This window comes from Tubulanus polymorphus, chromosome 3 (genome assembly GCF_964204645.1).
Source record: "Tubulanus polymorphus chromosome 3, tnTubPoly1.2, whole genome shotgun sequence".
Taxonomy (NCBI): Eukaryota; Metazoa; Nemertea; class Palaeonemertea; order Tubulaniformes; family Tubulanidae; genus Tubulanus; species Tubulanus polymorphus.
Window position 1 is genome coordinate 27446655 of NC_134027.1, and position 21139 is coordinate 27467793.

Consider the following 21139-nt stretch of genomic DNA (forward strand, 5'->3'; position numbering starts at 1 on the left):
CATCCCGAGTTTTAGTGATATTGTACGATACCGGAAGTGTGAATGAATAATGGCCGCTTGTCTGTGAATCGAGGAAGGAAAGGATCGGGAAAAGAGGATCAGTAGAGATGATGATTAGCTGTAGTGTTTTACTGTTGTTTGATGTTGTTTATAGCTGATTACACGAACAGACAATGTAAGATTTAATACACACCATCATCAGCAGCACCGTCCACAATCTGAATTTCAATTTTCTGAATCCGAACAACAACATAACAAATTTTACAAATTATCAATCATCATTTTGAATGCTTCTTTTGAAGAGATAGTCTACCCATCCTTTAAACCCCCGAGACTGCAGAGATTTTAAAAATTATTTTATTGATGTTGTTTACAGATGAGCGAAGGAAGGAAGAGTCAAGTCATTCTTCTTGATGACAGGAAAATTGAATTCATTATTCAGGTAACAAACACAAACATAAACATTATTTAATTGTCATTTCCGCAAGATTTTCATCTGCGTTTTAAGCATTGTTTAATCTCCTGATCGATGATGTCTAGACTAATTAACTGTATTCTGTTTTATTAATTTTTCCTTTAAAGTTAGACAATTTGAAATTTATGATTTGGATTTTAAAAATTGATCTCATATTTTTTGTTTTCAGCCGAAATTATACGCTGTGGATTTATTAGATTTAGTCGCATCACATTTCAATCTGAAGGAAAAGGAATATTTTGGATTAGCATTCCAAGATGACACGTAAGTTTTTTAACCCTCAATTCATTATTGATCACAGGTTTATAGACAGAATTACTAAATTTCGAAACTTGTTATTTAGAAACTAAATTTCGAAACTTGTTGTTTAGAAACTTAATTTCGAAATTTGTTATTTATTATCATGAATTTAAATGACTAAAAAACTAAATTTACTTAATAGATTTATTGTTTGTTCTTTGACTTCTTGGAATTGATTCGTATTTATTCAGCTGTTAGAGATTCTGAAATGTTGTGTCAAATGATTTTTAATGAAATTAGATCCCTAGCACAAGAAGCTTTTTTAAGGTTTACTCAAAAAGTTTGTCTGCAAAGACAAAATCTAGTTATTTTGGAAAGTTGTAAGTTATTTTGGAAGAGATATTTTTGATGGATTGTCTTGAACTCTTCTCTACTAAGCTTTTTTCTTTTCAATCACAATTTACTTCCAATCTTTCTCCTGCCATCAACCAAACCCAGCGCAGCTATCTCGGCTGACAGGCTTCTTGTAATATTTTGAATTCATTTATAGTTGGTTTTTATGTCATCATGTTTTCACATTGTTTGAAGTTTTCTCTGATTTCTACTGATGTTTTTCAGAGGACATTATAACTGGATTCAATTGGACAGGAAAGTTCTGGATCACGACATTCCACGCAAACATGGAACAATCATCCTGCATTTTAGAATCAAGTAAGTATTTCATTAATTTCGATACCGATAGAAAAATCATCAATTCAATTGAAAAGATTGATTTTAATGATTTATTTTTCTATTTCAGATTCTTTATTGAAAGTATCGCTTTCTTACGAGAAACAACCACCGTAGAGGCTTTCTATTTACAAGCTAAACAATCTATATACAAGGTACGACTGATTATTCTTATCTTTTAATGGGTGGTGACTTTCTTCACCTTACACCAGGGAGACAGGTGGACTGATTCCTCCTGCACCTGTTTCAATCTTTCCAGTTATCAACAGAACAGCTTTCAAAATGCATCTCACATTTAAAGATGAACTTTTTTATGATATGAACAAAAAAAACGGAAGTTTTGTTACTCATTGAATGGAAACATTATCTGTGATGCATAGAAAGAAGGGTGTTATCTGTGTGTGGTGGAGAGAGGGGGGAAAGAAAGAAGGGTGTTATCTGTGTGTGGTGGAGAGAGGGGGGAAAGAAAGAAGGGTGTTATCTGTCTGTGGTGGAGAGAGGGGGGAAAGAAAGAAGGGTGTTATCTGTGTGTGGTGGAGAGAGGGGGGAAAGAAAGAAGGGTGTTATCTGTGTGTGGTGGAGAGAGGGGGGAAAGAAAGAAGGGTGTTATCTGTGTGTGGTGGAGAGAGGGGGGAAAGAAAGAAGGGTGTTATCTGTGTGTGGTGGAGAGAGGGGGGAAAGAAAGAAGGTTGTTATCTGTGTGTGGTGGAGAGAGGGGGGAAAGAAAGAAGGTTGTTATCTGTGTGTGGTGGAGAGAGGGGGGAAAGAAAGAAGGGTGTTATCTGTGTGTGGTGGAGAGAGGGGGGAAAGAAAGAAGGTTGTTATCTGTGTGTGGTGGAGAGAGGGGGGAAAGAAAGAAGGGTGTTATCTGTGTGTGGTGGAGAGAGGGGGGAAAGAAAGAAGGGTGTTATCTGTGTGTGGTGGAGAGAGGGGGGAAAGAAAGAAGGGTGTTATCTGTGTGTGGTGGAGAGAGGGGGGAAAGAAAGAAGGGTGTTATCTGTGTGTGGTGGAGAGAGGGGGGAAAGAAAGAAGGGTGTTATCTGTGTGTGGTGGAGAGAGGGGGGAAAGAAAGAAGGGTGTTATCTGTGTGTGGTGGAGAGAGGGGGGAAAGAAAGAAGGGTGTTATCTGTGTGTGGTGGAGAGAGGGGGGAAATGAATGATTCATAAATACTAAACCAGAAAATGAAATAAAAATGTCGTGTAGATCTAGATGTTAAACCCTTTAGTTGCGTTAGTATTGGTATATGTTACTGAGCTGAGCTGATTCTCCTCTACTAAACAACCCTCCCTGAAACATATCAGGATATGTATCCCAACAGCTTCTGGACAATCTATTAATTCTTCAAATATTCATCTATTCCGATTTTAGCATTATTAGTCTTTATAATTTACAATTGTCAGATTTATATGTTGTTAGCCCTGCTACTGTTAGTAGGAACCCGGTTAGTTAGATTCTGAACGTGAAATCAGGAAATGTTTGTTTCAGTTTCCCGGAAAACAACACAAATTATTATAATTAAAATACTACCGTATTTTAATACTTGTATTAACTTTTTAAAGTCCAATTACATTTTAAAATTCTATTCAAACCCAGCTAACAGGAACCCGGTAGTAGATCAGTAGTAGGTTCTCGATCAGAGTACATCATCAGTGTTATATAGATTCAGATCACTGAATGTGTTATTTCCTGTTTAATAAGAACAGTAGGCCTATATTCATCTCAACTCAGTTCCACGGTTGTAGTTTTAAACTCTTCAGCTCGGAACTATTGGGAGGGGGCACAGAACTATAGTTAGGGGGGCACAGAACTATAGTTAGGGGGGCACAGAACTATAGTTAGAGGGGGGCATCTGAATACACTACTGTCACAAGTGATAAACAGTCTAGAGGCTGCGATTGTCAACCAATTTTTTTCAAACTTAAAATAATAGCGGCCACGATATTTCAATGGTATTCACCACAAACCCTGTAACTTCACTTGTGAATTTCGCTTGTCTCATTCTAGTTTCTCCACCTCTAGCGTTGCGAGGCTCAGATCAGTGATTGCCTGTAATCTGTAGGAACCCTGAAGCGAGGCTCAGATCAGTGATTGCCTGTAATCTGTAGGAACTCTGAACTCTATATCTCTGCTTATTACATCGTGTAATTACTTATTTTTTCCTGTAAATTTTTGTCTAATTGAGGAAGTGCTCCAATTAGTCGAGGGAAGAGGGGGAGGGAGGAGTGCAGCTCTCTCTATCTCTCTATATATACTGGTATTGTTTATATTTGTCAACTGTTATAAGTGCTGTTTGACCTGTATAATGTAGATTAGTAGATGATGATTTTGTCCTAATTTCTATTTCAAATGATTTCTCACTCTCTCTCTCTCTCTCTCTCTCTGTCTCTATGTAGGGTTTAGTAGAATGTGATAGTGATACCGCGTTCGAACTCGCTGCTCATGTATTACAGGCTACTTGTGGTGACTGTACAGAGTAAGTATTGACACTTTCTTTATCACTGATCTCATTGATATAGGGGGAAAACCTGGAGATATTGTTATTGACCACGTGTTTCTTTATCAGTATATGATTCTATGAAAAATGAATTGTTACTATTTAAACCTTGAACTTAAAAAACTTTAAAATTGTGATGCACCCTGTAATTTGTGTACCCTGGAAATTCTGGGGAAAAATCTCTCAGGGGCCGGTTGTATAGTCATGGCTTAGACATGAGACCAGTCTGAGACCAACTTAGTTCTATAGCTAATATAACAACTTGAGACCAGTCTTAAGATTTAAAACAGCTTTTGGACTTAAGTCACGACTGTGAGACTGGCCCAACTGGGGATTAAATGGGTGGAAATTGACAACTCTATAACGAAGACTTCATTGAGTGTAACTAGTTACCGTTGAAAATGGAAATAGTGATAAACTATAATTTTTAGTGATGAAACGGCGAAGAAAGACTTGAAAAAGTTACCAGTACTTCCAGTACGAACGCTAGAACAACATCCTTCATTATCATACTGGTACGTGTTATATCTATATAATATCAACAAGTGCAGATTGTTAGAATTCAGTGATTCATTCAATACATGTTTAATCGGTATATAATTCACTGCTGGTTTGTGGTTAATTGTTTATCAGTTTAAATGAAGAATATATTTGATAAGAATCACTTATTGTGTTTGATATCGTCAACATAACGATAAGTAACAGATTTCGGTAATATGAAAAATGCCTGGTGAATGAGTTGGAAACTATAAAATTGCCTGTCAAATTCTACAGGCCTTTTTCTGAACAAGTTAAAAAGCTTAAATCAGTTAAGTTTGAATTGTTGTCCTCATTGACAATGTGAAGTAACCACAATAGCAATGAAACCAAAGATTTAAGATTTTTCGTGAAATTGGACCCAGGTGTTTGCACTTGGTGTCCACAGACGATAAGCTTTAAATTTGTCTACATCGACTCATGGAATTTCACTAAAAATTCTCTATATTGAGCCACAAAAAGTCACGGAAAATCATGTTCTAAGATTTGAGTCTATGAACTCTTTATATTTATTTAATTTCCAGCGAGGAACAAGTAGTAATACATTATAAGAAGTTAGCCGGTTTATCTCGTGGTTCATCTATTGTTAAGTAAGTTTTTCCACCCCCACGCGAGCATGTCTCTATCAGGGTATCCTGTGTAAAAACGGGGTTCCGATTGTCATTCATATAAAACTTGTTTGATTATTTCAGTTATATGACAATTGTAGAGTCACTGCCCACGTATGGAATTCACTATTATGAAGTAAAGGTATTTATTTCGTGTAAAGTTGAATCACTCTCATTATGAGTCATAGTACGTTCAATCATTCGCAGATGGCAGCACCTGTCAGTCACTTTCATTTGAAGCCCAATACATACAAATTTAGAAGATTAAAAACGAAATTTATTTATCAAAACTTGAAATGAAAAACCTACATATTATTAATTATATAATCTGCATACTGTAAGGTTTGATTTTATAATCTATTCTCCATGTCTGAGGCTATTCTAAAGTACAGTTCATAAAATATAAATTCTGAAATAATTGATGATCTCCGTATAATAGATTTTATATACCTTCATCGAAAACAAAGAAATGAATTCAAAACTTGTCACATTAAGTGACTTTCATCATATTCTCCATTTATTCAACTCTAATCTTGTAATAATTAATTCAATTGTGTTTTTACACAATTATAATAATTGAACATAATAGAAACTAGTTTGACCGTGTAAGTTGTAAATGTTTGATTCATGGTTTGATGCTTGTGTTTATAGTTGACCTGTCGCACAACTATTGACTGTAATGTACTATTGTAATCATGTATTACAGGATAAACATGGTATGCCCTGGTGGTTAGGTCTTAGTCATAAAGGAATAGCTCAGTACGATCAAACAGATAAAAAAATACCCAGAAGAGTAAGTTTTTAGATTTACCTGTTACAAATATTGTGGTTTAGGGGTAAATTTTCAGCTGTTCTGTGGCACTTGTCTTACTGATAGTCAGGGTGAAAGGGAAAGACAGACAGCAGTTTGGGGTCAGTGCTATGTGGTACTAGTGTTACTGAGGGTTTGGGTAAGATTGCGGTTTGGGGGTCACCCATCAGCTGTCATGTGGCACTAGTGTTACTGATAGTCAGGGTAAAGGGGGTAAGACAGACAGCAGTTTGGAGTCAATGTTCTGCTGTGTGGTGCTAGTGTTACTGAGGGTCAGGGTAAAAGGGGTTAGACAGACAGCAGTTTGTGGTCAGTGCTATGTGGTGCTAGTGTTACTGAGGGTCAGGGTAAGATGACAGTTTAGACAGGGTCTGATCTAAAGAATAAAAACCACTTGCCCAGGGGCAAGTATATCTGATATTTTATTTGCCCTCTCAAATATCTGTTCGCCCTATACAAGCATTCCAACTGTTGTATCGATTGGGAAATGGCTTTGAGCTATATAAATGCACTAGCCCGGTGGACAAGTGATAGTGATAACCTATTTGCCCTAATGATAATATACTCGTCCCGGGCAATCGAACAAGTGTTTAGATCGCACACTGTCCCGTCATCATTCTGGTAAATAGTGTTGCATAACGTTAGGTTAATACCGTGCGCCTAAACTACAGTCTTCAGCTGTAAGAGTTGATGTTTATATTTTTGGGTTTTTTTTTTCAGGTATTTGCTTGGAAGCAACTCGAGAATTTATATTTCCGCGATAAAAAGTTTTCCATTGAAGTGCACGACCCGAAACGGTGAGTGAAATATAAACAGTCTGCTAGAACTAGGTCAATAAACTAGGTCAACGAACGCTAATATTACTGCATGTTATAATTGATTTGAGTGAAAGATGCAGTTTGATTACTGGCCTGATTTATTAACCCGACCCACTGTCACAGTAGTATAGCAGTAGTGCTCTCTATCGCTTGCTGGGAGGTGATAATGATGCATGGTTGTTGTTTAATGTAGTAATTCTGTTTTAACTCCGTTTTATTTTTATTTTTAACTTGAATAACAGGATCTAATATTGAGTTAGCTCTTCATCAGACGGCACACCTGCTCTCTCTTACTCTGTCATTGTTTACTGATCACAGTTTATTTTCAGGAAATCTTGTTTGAATTTTAGATGCTGTACTAAATATAAATGACAATGTTTAATACAGTAGACTGCGATTGTCTCTGATTGTCACGTGTCGCGGACTCTGATTGTCACAGAGCTGATTACCTCTGATTGTCACTGGGAGAAAGTGTTAGAAGATGTTGATTCACTCTGTCCCAGTCTTGCCGCATCAGAGAATACTTAGCAGTCTATTGTAGATCCGAGGTCAATTTTACTGGGAGCATTTCCGAAGAAAAAATTGCCTAATATTTCTTGCTGCTTTCCGGATTACTCTTTTCTTTTCAATGAATACTAAAGTATCTAAAGTATCTCAAGGATTCTAACATTGCCACTAATTCTTACTAAAATACAATAATCAAATAACTCGATTTTTGGATATTTTTCAAAGTTAAATCTGAAAAACATCCAACCCTGCAAATATAACGGTCAGATTTTGCATCCGTTTTTCTCAAAACAATTTTGATCCAGGCAAATATTTGAAAGAACGATTGCATCTTTCACTAGTTGTTAATTATTGCTGCTAGATGGCGTTACTCTAGTATATAGATCGTTTAAATCAAGAAAAGCATGCGATTAAAACTAGTGCCAGAGATGTCGGTATTTCATCTCAGATTTTCAGTAAAATTTCTTTGAAGTTTTGCGTCAAGATTTTTGGGTCTCGGTTTCAAATTGATGTAATCCGGATCTGAGATTGAATACCAACTACGCGTAGGGAGCATGTATTATTGAATTGAACCGACGACGAGTAGGGAGCATGTATTGCTGCTGCTGCTGCTGCTGCTGGTGGTTGATATTTGTTTTTTCTGAATGGTTGTGTTTAGTATTGTGCATACGCTGAGCAGTTTCAACTTGTACGAAGAAGCAATACAAGAACCTCTAGACGAGTTCGATGAGTTATCTGATGCAATATCTGACCCAACTACTCAGTAAGTATTCCTCCTGCTCCTCCTGCTCCTCCTCCTCCTGCTCCTCCTGCAACTTCTCCTTCCTTGACTGCCACAGCTGCCTCACATACTACATTACACATTCATATACTTAGCACTGAGTCCTCACCTGCCAGAGTTGGATTCATAAGGGGGGGTTACTGCGGCTAGTGAGGACAGGTATTGTCTGTACTGATTGTATCTAACACTGAGTCCTCACCTGCCAGGGTTAGAGTCATGTAGGAGGTTACTGCAGCTAGTGAGGACAGGTATTGCCTTATTGTCTGTACTGATCGTACCTAACACTGAGTCCTCACCTGCCAGAGTTGGATTCATAAGGGGGTAGTTACTGCGGCTAGGGAGGACAGGTATTGTCTGTACTGATTGTATCTAACACTGAGTCCTCACCTGCCAGGGTTAGAGTCATGTAGGAGGTTACTGCAGCTAGTGAGGACAGGTATTGCCTTATTGTCTGTACTGATCGTACCTAACACTGAGTCCTCACCTGCCAGAGTTGGATTCATAAGGGGGTAGTTACTGCGGCTAGGGAGGACAGGTATTGTCTGTACTGATTGTATCTAACACTGAGTCCTCACCTGCCAGGGTTAGATTCTTATAGGAGGTTACTGCGGCTAGTGAGGACAGGTATTGTCTTTACTGATCATTTTGTCTTTCAATTAGTTTTTTGTCTCGAACAAAATGCTGTTTATTTCTATTGCGTTAGTGTTTTATATGTTTAATGTTGTATATTCTTCAGTCTAATTCTGTTTTAGTTCAAATGTTTTGTCAAGTCAAACATTAGTTCTGTATTTAAACATTATTCATACGAGTCGCTTTCAAAACCCTGAAACGTTCACCAAATCATCGACCGGTGTTTGATTTTACTTCAGCTGAAAATGGTTCTAAAGATCGTTCCTTATGAAAAATGTATTCTTGTAAAAAATGTCTCGTATATATTGGTAAATTTTGTGCTGTTATAAATAGAAAAAAAAGTTGATAATTTCAGTTTTGAATTTCAGGCGATTGAACAAAAAAAAACACAGGTATCAATAACTTAAGTACACAGTACTATCTGTCTTGCCATCAGAGAAATTGACAACTGACTGCTACGGTCTCTATCTCTGTTCAAAGAAGCTGGCTGACTGCTTTAGTCTCTGTTTCTCTTGAGAGATGAGAGAGACAGTGACTGGACTGCTTCAGTCTCTGTTTCTGTTTCTGGACAGACAGTGACTGCTGTTTTTGCAGACACAGATATTAGACTGCTACAGTCTCTGTTTCTGCAGGGACGGATATTAGACTGCTACAGTCTCTGTTTCTGCAGAGACGGATATTGGACTGCTACAGTCTCTGTTTCTGCAGAGACGGATATTGGACTGCTACAGTCTCTGTTTCTGCAGAGACGGATATTAGACTGCTACAGTCTCTGTTTCTGCAGACACAGATATTAGACTGCTACAGTCTCTGTTTCTGCAGACACAGATATTAGACTGCTACAGTCTCTGTTTCTGCAGACACAGATATTAGACTGCTACAGTCTCTGTTTCTGTTTCTGGACAGACAGTGACTGCAGATATTAGACTGCTACAGTCACTCTGACTGCTACAGTTTGCTGCTGTATATTTTTCATGTTTGTTTGTATTTATTATTGTGTTTGTTGCATGTCTATTAATCGAGCATGAAAAAGAAGTAATATAATAATTTTCTAATTCAATTTCAGGCTCCTCCCTCTCTCTTCCCCCCTCTCTCCCCCTCTCTTCCCCCTCCCTCTCACTCAACTCTCTCTCTCTAACTCTATCGGAAAAAGCCATTGACAATAATAATAACAATAGAACCTGCTTGTTCTATTATGTGTGAAGAATGACTGCATGAGTTTTGAGTGACAGTTTCTGCAGTTTGACCCGCCTTCTATCATCGTTGATGAAACCAGTGACAGCAATCACTCAATCACACAGCATTCACCATACCTACCACACCTTTCTCTTCTAAAATCTACTCCACCTACTCTGCATCATCAGGAAGATCTCTCATATTGTAACACTTTTTCAAGGGGTGGATCTAGTGAAATAGGAAGGTGGGCCTTGGAAAGGTTTTAAAGATATCCATCTCGGAAAAATGTTGTTAACCTCAATTGGAAGACAGTGGTCTCTACCCTGAAACGAACCTCTAGATCCACGTCTGCTTTTTGTGAAGTAACCGATGTCGAGCGTTAAATTGATTTGAATTTTAACGGAATGAATTGTTGTTGTTATGTATTTGTAGAGTATCAGTGAGTAAGAGGACGTTTGGACCGAGTAACGTTAATGTATTCGCTTGGTTCGCTATTTCACCTCCTTTAACTAAATGTATCTGGTCAATGGCAGTTTCTCAACATCAATTCTACCTCGATCGCAAACAGAGCAAGGTAAAAATCACCATCAAGCATCAGCAGCTTGATAATCTATTAGTCAAACTCACACTTTTAGATTATGTTGATGACTTGCGCTAAGTAAATTGAGAAAATCGAGACTCAAAAATAGAGATGACTTCAGAAATCTGACGACTTACCCCGATGATGACTTACACTTAGTAAATAAGAAAATACGAATTGGGGGGACTAAAAAATAGAGATGATTTCAGTGTGTCATGTGACAACTCGGCTAAATCGAGTTTTTGACCGAGTACTAGAATCCTTACTCGGTGCCGGTCCAAATTCAATAAAGTCAGGGTGAATTCTGTTAGTGAAAACCGTCTATTTCCCTTATTGTGAAGTACAGTTTATATTTTGTAGACGTATATTCCAATAGCTCGTTCTATGAGTGAAATAGCAGCTGAATTATCACAAAGCACTCCGTCATTATACAGTTCATCAGGTACTGATAGTATCAGTCATTGTAGCAGTGCTACTAGTTTATCACACTGTGGTGGATCCAAAATAGATCGTAAGTTGATGACGATATTATTATTCCTGATATATTTAATATTTTTATTACTGATATAAATCTAATGATATTTTCATTCCTGATATGTGTAACTTATTATTGAGATATTTGATATTCCGGGGTCGATATATCTGATGAGATTATCATTCCTGATATATAATTGATATATACTCATTGGTAATATATCTGATATTCTCATTTGTGATATATCTGATATTTTAGTGCCGAGATTCGAAGGTGAAGAAATGAAAACAGCAAATCGTGATATGTTCACGGCTTTGAAAGCTCGTAAAGACGCCCTTGAGGACGAACTACGCAAAAAAACTGAAGAATTAAAAATCATATGTCTCAAAGAAGCGGTAAGAATTTCTATGAAACGTTACCTGAGTAAAGAGAGGTATTCTAGGAGTTGGGGGAGAGGTATTCTAGGAGTTGGGGGTGTTTACACGGGAAAAATACCCTTACAAAGAATTTTCAACAAAATTGCACCATTGTTTTACATTGTGCCCTCAATCTCATTCATGTTGACTTGTTGATATAAATTGCCGTTGAATAGAATAATGGGGTAACTCAACATCTCGCAGCAGAACACGTCAATGTTGATTAATTATTGATTATTTGTTGATGATTTCAGTCAATAACTGGAGAACTTCCTCCAGAATTACCGACAATCCCCGGAGAGGACCCCCCTCCGATTAGACGTCGAGTCGGAACTGCATTTACTTTATCGCCGAAGATGGTTTACGGAGAAGGTCGAACTGAGGTAAAAAACAATACTTATTTAACGAGCTCTAATTTGTGATTTATAAGTTTTTCATGAAGCTGGGCGCAGTAAACATCAGCTTACATCGGATGATGAATTCTGAAATTCTCGTTGATTTCAGGAAGAGGAAAAACTGGCGAAATTAGAACTCGATTTCGAACTTCAGAAACAGATCACTTCTGCCGCTTATCGTCTGTTTAAAGATAAAAAACAGCGAAAAGTTCGTCGACAACGAAAAGATGATTATCAAAGAGCTTTTGATAAAGTACGTTATCACACGGTTCTAGCAGTTGAGCATTACAGGGTTTGACACTAACTCAGGGAATTTTTACACTCTTCTTGAAAATCAGAGAATTGTTGTTGTTCTTTCTGGTGATGAGTGTCACAAGGAACCTCTTGATTAGAAACAACCCCCACTGAGGATATCTTATAATTGAGGGAATTTTTGGTACAGGGTCAGGGAAATGTCAGGGAATTTTGGACCCTCTGAATTTGTGAATTTACTAAATCTATGATACGTATATTTTTATAGTTGAAAGATTTAGAACAACAGTTGAATGATTTAAGAAAGGAACAAGGCAAAGATGCAATTCTACAATCACAATTCGAAGGTCAGGAATTCTACTTGTAATACTATAATGCATAGATATATTTCAGAGACATTAGTTTCATTTCTATCAATATATTTTATAATTGTAGATAGAGAAAGTGAAGGAAGTATTGGACCCACTGATAGTGGTAAGATATCTCTACAATCATTTTAGATTAAACATCAAAATAGAAAAGACTTAGCTTTAAAGCGTGATTTGAGAGTGATATTTGAGATTGATATCTCAGTCGACTGATTTAATGAGTCGATAATTTGTTTTTCAGAATCGGATATTCTATCATTAAATCCATCTCCGGCGATTGAACGTAACGCCGGTGACGAAACGAGTCAACTGGTCGAACGTGAGCCGTCGACCAGTTCGTCTCAATGTTCACTGGTCGACGCTTCACCCTCTAGTCCTAGTCGCCATGCAGCACGTGATGTTTCGCCAAACAGGTAATTATATAAATCTCAAACTCACTCCCAGCAAACTACTCCAACAGTCAAAACAGTTTGTTATTTTAAATGCCAGCAGTGAGGTGCACAAACCTAATAATCCAGGTGACTGTAGTCTCTTATTTTAAACGCCAGTAGTGAGGCTACTGTTCTGTAATCCAGTTGTCTGTAGTTTTGTATTAGTTCAGATTTGTTTTGAGAATAGGGATAAATGTGTTCTACTGAACATCAAACACATCATTATATAGAAATGAAACTTGTTTTATAATTATTTGATCTGTCTCGGCAGAGAAATCCCGGATAAAACCTGGTATCTCAGAGATATTGATATTACTTCTCAACGCGTGAAATTATAATAGTCAAACTCGCTCCCAGCAAACTACTCCGACAGTCAAAACAGTTTATTATTTTAAACGCTACTAGTGAGGCGCTACTGTACTGCAATCCAGTTTGCTGTAGTTTTGTATTAATTCAGATTCCTGCTTAATATTGATAATAATGCGATTGTTGTATGGTTTCAGGGGTTTCCTAGGTTACGGTTATCAGACGAGTTCGGTTACTCGTACGGAGTATCGTAAACAGATGTATCCGACGTTATCGACTCACAGTCATCTGTATTCTAGCGGTAGTTTTCAGTCGGATTACGATAACGTGAGCAGTCACTCGGGAGGTTCACGCGGTGATATACACAATCTATATAACGTTAATTCACATCGCACGTCGCGTTACGACAGCGCCGATGAGTTAAAGAGTCCTCAGAGCGCCGACGAGGCCGATAGTTTGTATCGTCAGCACATGTGTCGCCACGGTAGTTTAGACGCCGGCGTTCGACAACTCGGAATGGAAGAGAAATTCGCCGATTACAGCAAACATTACGGCAGTTTAGAGCGTAATTTCAGCTACAGCGGTTCCACTAAAAAGAGTATGATGGACGATTACCGGAAACACGGATTACAGACTTTATCTTATTCGGATAGCTGCGGTTCAGGTGTTGGTAGTTCTATAGATAGCATGCAGCATCAGCAGCAGCAGCAGCAGCAGCAACCTCAGACTGTCGATATACCTAAGAGTTGGTACGTAGGTCAACCTATGCCTACCGATTCACCTATTTATTTCGGACATAACGAAACTGTGGATTTATCGAATATAGAAGACGATAGCAGCGTGGATATTTACGATACGGAACAGAACGCCGTTCAGTATCCACGTGGACAATCGTTTACTAAAGTAACGCAGAATCCACATTTCAGGGAGGAAACGAAACCGTACGAAATGTCGGATTTCTATAAATACAGCGAGAAACTGAGGAGGGCGCGAAGCGTGGAACGACAGAGATTACAACCTCAGATCGACCAGTCTCCAGTCGATCGGTCACCGATTACTTCTCAATGCGCTCATTCGGTACACTATGAATCTATGAGTCCCGGGTTACAGTACGCGACCGGACCGGTTCAGGTCGGTTACGCCCGAGCCGTTCCGTTACACTACGCCGCCGGCGAACCTGATTATAACGCTGGTTACCACGGCGACCCGCAACACAAACAACAATCGTATCATTCGCCTCAGTTCGCTCAAAAACTAGCGGCATTTAGCGGTCAACCGCTGACGTGTGAACCGGTTCAGGAACCGCCTAAAACTAGTTCTCAAAGACTCGTATAAATGAGACGTCGCTTTATTCATCACTGCTTCTAAATCTCATCTCGTTTCAGTCGTCGCCATTTTTTTTTTGTAAAAATGATTTTTAAATCGTCGTATGAAATGGAAAAATGATCTGCTTTTAAAAAATCCCGAACCGAAAATCGAAAAAAGGCTTTATCATCGCTTTGAATTGTACGTGAATTTTATAGAAACATTTTTTTTAAAGTCGATTTATTCAGTTTTAAAAAACTATTTTAAAACTGCTGTGTATATCAGGATAGACCTACGTAATGCCGGTAATATGTAAACAGTGTAATACCAGTAATATGTATAGTGATTGATGTGTAATATTATGTGTGCCTTGCCTCATGGTGTCAACGTCGATTAAATCATTCTCTCATTTACGCGAGAAATAATGAATTAAACACATTTTTATGCAAATTGCAGATTTTGTTTATGATGATGATATCAATTTATGTCGCGGTAGTAAAAAACGAATAATGAATTCATGTGTAATAAATGTAAGTGATTGTAAATAATCCTGATGGCTCCAGTTTTTACAGTTCTCCGTTCTTTAGAGAATAAACTGATTTTAAATCGTGAATTTATCGAGAATTGCGGAGCTGGATTTTTCTCGGTCTAGAGGTCGTGTCAGATAGCTTCAACTGCCTCTTTATATTAAACTCTAGCTCAAATTGTAGCTGCTATTTCCGTGAAGAATGCTGATAATATACAACGTGTCTATTACTGTGTATGTGTTCCTTTATCAGATAAACCAGAATTTGCTGATCAAAAAAACAAAATATCTATAACAATGATCTCATAGTGAAATTAGCTGATACCTTTATGATATACATGTTTATGAAGTAATTGCTTTGTCTGACACCCTGTACTGGATAACCTTCAATACGCGAGTACCTCTATCAGGGATATCCGAGTACCTATCACCCTGAGTACCTATCAGCAATACCTGAACACCTAGGAGTATCAGGAATATGCAAGTACCTACCAGAAATACTTTAAATACCGTACCTATCATCCTGAGTACCTCCTATCAGGAATACCCGAGTACCTATCATCCTGAGTACCTCCTATCAGGAATACCTGAACACCTATCATCCTGAGTATCAGGAATATGCACCTGATAATCAACACCTTATCCGGTCTTCAAGTAAATAGTTAAATACAGTGGATCCATGTTGTAATGAACTCAGATATTACCTTACTTGAACATTTATTTTGTGATTATAACGAAGTAGATTTCCTGGTGTCCTGTCGTTGGTTGTAAAAAGATTCGACTGTATTTCAGATGCAGGTTTGAGCGATGAACTGTATTGATGCTACTGTGCTGCACTGAGTAATGTGTCAGGTTTGAGCGATGAACTGTATCGATGCTACTGTGCTGCACTGAGTAATGTGTCAGGTTTGAGCGATGAACTGTATTGATGCTACTGTGCTGCACTGAGTAATGTGTATTTTTATTTATAATGTACACTGTTTATAAGTCGATGTATATAATAATTATATTCTGTGTATAAAACAAAAAACATGTCTCATGTTTCTTAAGTTTTTTTATGAATAATAAACTACTGAAATCATCAAGAATTTTTATGTTTATTACTTTAGTTTCTAAGGATATTGCATTTTTACATGTTTGCAGTTATTACTGTATGTGTGAATGCTTCACAGGGGGCGCCGCGCTTGCATGTCCTCCCTCAAGAAAATTTTGAATGTTATCTTGGGAACAGAATTGGGGCCCGGGTTGCTGTGAACACCAGTAGAGGTCACTGCGTACACCAGTAGGGGTCGCTGTGTACACCAGTAGGGTCACACTGTCCACCAGTAGGGGTCACACACACTGTGAACACCAGTAAGGGTCACACTGTCCACCAATAGGGGTCACTGTGTACACAGTAGTGGTCACGCTGTCCACCAGGGGTCGCTGTGTACACAGTAGTGGTCACACTGTCCACCAGGGGTCGCTGTGAACACCAGTAAGGGTCACACTGTCCACCAGTAGGGGTCACTGTGTACACAGTAGTGGTCACGCTGTCCACCAATAGGGGTCACTGTGTACACAGTAGTGGTCACGCTGTCCACCAGGGGTCGCTGTGTACACAGTAGTGGTCACACTGTCCACCAGGGGTCGCTGTGAACACCAGTAAGGGTCACACTGTCCACCAGTAGGGGTCGCTGTGAACACCAGTAAGGGTCACACTGTCCACCAGTAGGGGTCGCTGCTGTGAACACCAGTAGGGGTTGCTGTGTACACCAGTAGGGGTCACACACACTGTGTACACCAGGGGTCGCTGTGTACACCAGTAGGGTCACACTGTCCACCAGTAGGGGTCACTGTGAACACCAGTAGGGGTCACACACTCCACCAGTAGGGGTCGCTGCTGTGTACACCAGTAGGGGTCACACTGTCCACCAGGGTCGCTGTGTACACCAGTAAGGGTCACACTGTCCACCAGTAGGGGTCGCTGTGTACACCAGTAGGGGTCACACTGTCCACCAGTAGGGGTCGCTGTGTACACCAGTAGGGGTCACACTGTCCACCAGTAGGGGTTGCTGTGTACACCAGTAGGGGGTCACACTCCACCAGTAGGGGTCACACTGTGTACACCAGTAGGGGTCACACTGTCCACCAATAGGGGTCTCCACTGTGTACACAGTAGTGGTCACACTGTCCACCAGTAGGGGTCGCTGTGTACACCAGTAGGGGTCACACTGTCCACCAGTAGGGGTCGCTGTGTACACCAGTAGGGGTCACACTGTCCACCAGTAGGGGTCGCTGTGTACACCAGTAGGGGTCACTGTCCACCAGAGGTCGCTGTGTACACCAGTAGGGGTCACACTGTCCACCAGTAGGGGTCGCTGTGTACACCAGTAGGGGTCACTGTCCACCAGAGGTCGCTGTGAACACCAGCAGGGTCACACTGTCCACCAGTAGGGGTCGCTGTGTACACCAGTAGGGGTCACACTGTCCACCAATAGGGGTCTCCACTGTGTACACAGTAGTGGTCACACTGTCCACCAGGGGTCGCTGTGTACACCAGTTAGGGTCACACTGTCCACCAGTAGGGGTCGCTGTGTACACCAGTAGGGGTCACTGTCCACCAGAGGTCGCTGCTGTGTACACCAGTAGGGGTCACTGTCCACCAGGGGTAGCTGCTGTGTAACACCAATAGGAGTCGCCACTATCCACCAGTAAATATCCTTCCAATCACAAATGCATGTACTTCATATATTTTTAAAGTGTTTATTATCATTTTTCATGTATATGTTGTTTTACAATTAATAGCGCATTTATGATAATAATAATAATATTTATACATATCAAATTTGTTACAAAAATAGTAAAGTATGATTTGTTATTAGAGCAGCAGTAGCAGCAGCAGCAGCAGCTGCACGAGCAGTGTGTTCGCACGGAGAGAGGACGGTCGATGATTACCTTTCACCACAATTTAAAAATATAAATTTTACATTTTTTCAAGCACCAAAATATTGCGACCACAGTTCATTGTTTGAAATCAAAAATAATACATAAAAATAGCACAGATTTGAATTAAATTTTTGAAATAATATCCTGGGAAATATGGACTTCAGTAACTGAATTACAAATTATTTAAATACGGTTAAAATACATCAATTTTAACCTTTCTAAACTACCAGTATTTACAGCGGCGTCACATACGTAAAAGAGCTCTCACTATCTACAGTTACTATCTGCAGTTTAACACAATGTAAAATAGTTGCAAAAAATGAATTTAAAATCTTTAAATCTAATTCACATGAAATTGAAATGAAAGTTTACTGCAGTGCCCGTCGATTTCAACTAAAGACACTTAAATGCATAAGACTGACAGTAATTAATTAATAAATCTAATCTATTCTAATTAAGTATCTAATTAATATAAATTGATATGTAATTAATAAGATTGAATAATAAGATTGCATTTTTACAAAATCTACATAAAATAATGACAGTAATTAAAACCAAAATTAATCAAGAACAAAATCAATTATTCAACTTCCATCATCAGGTAAAATTCATTGAAAATTTAGCACAATATGAAATGACTTATTTCATACATAGAATGAAATCCTGATCAATATTGATTGTGACAATCAGCAAATTGATTGTGATAACTAGTAAAATTAAATGATTCACTTTGATTCTCACTGAGACCTAATAAATATACAAAATAATAACATATCACTGAATAATTGAATTCTTCACTTCATAACCAGGGAGAGGGGAAGGGGAGGGGAGGGAAAAGGGAAGAGAGAAGGGGAGAGGGAGAGGAAGGAGGGAAGAGAGGACAGGAAAAAGGGGAGAGAGAGGGAGAGAATGGGGAGAGGGAGGGAAAAGAGAGGGGGAGGGGAGGGAAGAGGTTGAGACAATAGAATTAAAATTCTACTCAATACTTTGTAAACTCAGTTACACATGAAACAAAAACAGATAACGTCATTCTAACGGAGACAATTTATAATAAAACAGTGAAACCGGCTTAATTTGAATCTGTCTCATCCGAATTTTAATCGTTATATCATTTACAATCCATTTATACATAAATTTATGTAAAATATGATGTTTAATCCGGATAGGCGATAAACCGGTTTGAGATTTTGACTCGGATTAAGCCGGTTTGAGACCGTAGCGGTAAAGATTAAAGGGCCGGGTTTAAAGCTGATTAATTCATGTAACGGAACGATCAGACGGAAGACTGTAATTATGAAGAGATTCGATATCTGCCTGAACCTCGGGATCTCTGTGTAATTCATCGATCTCTTCAGGTTGAACTCTATGATTATCAGATCGTAGCGATCGAGCCGATTTATTACTCTTCACTGATTTCGTGCTATTCGCTCGCGTTGAATTTCGATGCATGATGTTTTGACTGATTGTTTTATGAAGGTTTTTATTACTAGACGCAGCTGCGTGCGTCACAATCCACGGGTGACAGATGCATTGATCGGCCGTTAATCTCTCGTTCGGATCCAACACTAACAAACGATCGATGAAATCCTTCGCTAGATTTGATACATCTTTCCAATGCTACAAAACAAAATGAATACAGCATTAATTAATGAAAACATAATTACACATATTTACGGAAGACTCAGCTCAAATTGGATTATTTTGGGAACTGTAAAATGTGTCTGACTTGAGTAATATCTGAGTTGGATATCAGGATAAACATTATTTCATGCCAAGTATAAGAAAACAATTTGAATCATTAGAAACTGCAAACGATGAACTATAATATAGCCAAGTGTGATCTAGTGAAAACTACTGCGATCTAGTGGAAAAGACTAGTGTGATCCTAGTGAAAATACAAGTAAAACTAGTCTTAATGAATTTTTGGTTTTTAACTAACAGATTTTCAGATTCCCAGAAGCTGCCAACAACAAGGTTGAACTATAGTTCCAGGGGTCGGCTTATTAAGACCAGTCTAAGACCAACTTAGTTCTATAGCCAATCTAACAACTTAGGACTAATCTTAAGATTTAAGACTGCGTAACTGGCCCCTGGTAATGAGATCGTAAGATTCAAAAGCAATTTTGTGATTTTGAGATGGACTTTGTAAATGTCAGCAGTAGCACAGCGCAGGGGGAAGGGGGAAGGGTGATACTAACCTCTCCGCTGTAAGAATATTTCGCTTTCAGAATCAGTCGATATAATCTGGGACGACTTTCATCATCAAACGGCATCGTTCCACTCATCAGTATAAAACTAATAACACCGATCCCCCATAGATCTATTAAACATGTGTAGGGTTTCCTCGCGAGGATCTCCGGCGCGATATACTCCGGAGTTCCGCACGTTGTTGTCATAAACGGATCTCCGTTCTTACGAGTACAACTCAATCCGAAATCCGTGATCAGAATCTTAGAATCGTTACCGGGGTGATAGTATAATAGATTCTCGGGTTTGAGGTCGCGGTGAGTGATACCGAGCGAGTGTAAATATCGGATACCCTCGAGGACCATGTGTAGGACTCGCGTAGCGTCGCGTTCGGTAAAACTACCCTTAGCGATAACGCGATCAAACAGTTCACCACCGGTCGCTAGTTCCATCACCATGTAAACTTTATCCTTCGAGTCAAATACCTCGACGAGTTGAATTATAAACTCGTGTCGAACTCGTCTCAACACGGAAACCTCCGATTCGTACAACTCGCGACCTTGAATTCGATCAATCATTTTAATCGCGTACGGTTGCCGAGTGATTTTATGTTCGACCCTGACGACGCGACTGAAACTGCCTCGACCAATTAACGCTTTAATCTCGTATTTAGCCGTCACTCTAGGGTCAAATTTAGCTCGATATTTCGCGACGCGTTTATTCGGACCGATCTGCGCCTCCTCGTGACCTTCAGCCAGTTTCGGCGCTTGCATCGTCTTGGCGAAGGGTTTCGGTTGTTTTTGAGGTTTTATCGATTGTTGCGTAGTTTTTCTCTGAGTTGTATTCGGACGGTGGTGGTATTTTTTCTTCAGATCGTCGTAATCGTCCTCGACGGGACCGGTTTGATATTGATACGCGACTGTTTTAACGAGCTGATGCTGGTTAAAACTGGACGGTAATTCAGGCACTAGTTTAGTATTTATACAACCCATTATAAACCACTGATCGTCAATCCATTTTAATCCGTTTTAAACTAGAACAAAATGTCTCCATTTTTTCCATGAATGTCTGTGTCGTTGTTTTGACAAGTTTCTCGAGTAATCGAGGTATGAACCGCAGAGACTTTCACTCCCGCAATAAAACTAATTGAATTTAATTGATCG

The 21139-nt window shown here is 39.0% G+C and overlaps 2 protein-coding genes across 5 annotated transcripts; one reads left to right on the forward strand and one right to left on the reverse strand.

Annotated features, from left to right (window-relative positions):
• The first annotated feature begins 43 nt into the window (after positions 1 to 43).
• LOC141901150 (FERM domain-containing protein 4A-like) lies at positions 44 to 15938 on the forward strand. Of its 4 annotated transcripts, XM_074788250.1 has the most exons (22): positions 44 to 175; positions 377 to 442; positions 645 to 739; positions 1334 to 1426; positions 1515 to 1599; positions 3839 to 3918; positions 4371 to 4454; positions 5001 to 5066; positions 5169 to 5226; positions 5791 to 5877; positions 6616 to 6692; positions 7879 to 7983; positions 9000 to 9023; positions 10240 to 10381; positions 10748 to 10898; positions 11121 to 11257; positions 11533 to 11661; positions 11783 to 11926; positions 12194 to 12272; positions 12361 to 12399; positions 12535 to 12706; positions 13228 to 15938. In XM_074788250.1, exons 2-22 carry the CDS (start codon positions 377 to 379, stop codon positions 14363 to 14365), a joined length of 3051 nt encoding a protein of 1016 aa, XP_074644351.1. In that variant the 5' UTR covers positions 44 to 175; the 3' UTR covers positions 14366 to 15938. The 4 variants fall into 4 exon arrangements, with proteins under 4 accessions (XP_074644351.1, XP_074644352.1, XP_074644353.1 ...); XM_074788251.1 differs by lacking the exon at positions 9000 to 9023; XM_074788252.1 differs by lacking the exon at positions 7879 to 7983.
• A 1690-nt stretch (positions 15939 to 17628) lies between these two features.
• On the reverse strand, positions 17629 to 21041 carry LOC141901450 (serine/threonine-protein kinase H1 homolog). The gene is made up of 2 exons (XM_074788681.1): positions 19988 to 21041; positions 17629 to 19406 (listed from the first exon to the last, which is right to left on the reverse strand). The coding sequence occupies exons 1-2, from the start codon at positions 20966 to 20968 to the stop codon at positions 19047 to 19049; spliced, it is 1341 nt and encodes a 446-aa protein (XP_074644782.1). The 5' UTR covers positions 20969 to 21041; the 3' UTR covers positions 17629 to 19046.
• Between the last annotated feature and the right edge of the window lie 98 nt (positions 21042 to 21139).

Excerpts from the sequence above, each read along its gene's own strand:
- LOC141901150 (XM_074788250.1), top strand. The coding sequence starts at position 377 with ATGAGCGAAGGAAGGAAGAGTCAAGTCATTCTTCTTGATGACAGGAAA. Across the intron at positions 3,919-4,370 it reads ACTTGTGGTGACTGTACAGA|TGATGAAACGGCGAAGAAAG; the intron begins GTAAGTATTGAC and ends TATAATTTTTAG. Across the intron at positions 7,984-8,999 it reads ATATCTGACCCAACTACTCA|GCGATTGAACAAAAAAAAAC; the intron begins GTAAGTATTCCT and ends TTTGAATTTCAG.
- LOC141901450 (XM_074788681.1), bottom strand. The coding sequence starts at position 20,968 with ATGGGTTGTATAAATACTAAACTAGTGCCTGAATTACCGTCCAGTTTT. Across the intron at positions 19,407-19,987 it reads AATATTCTTACAGCGGAGAG|CATTGGAAAGATGTATCAAA; the intron begins GTTAGTATCACC and ends TTTGTTTTGTAG.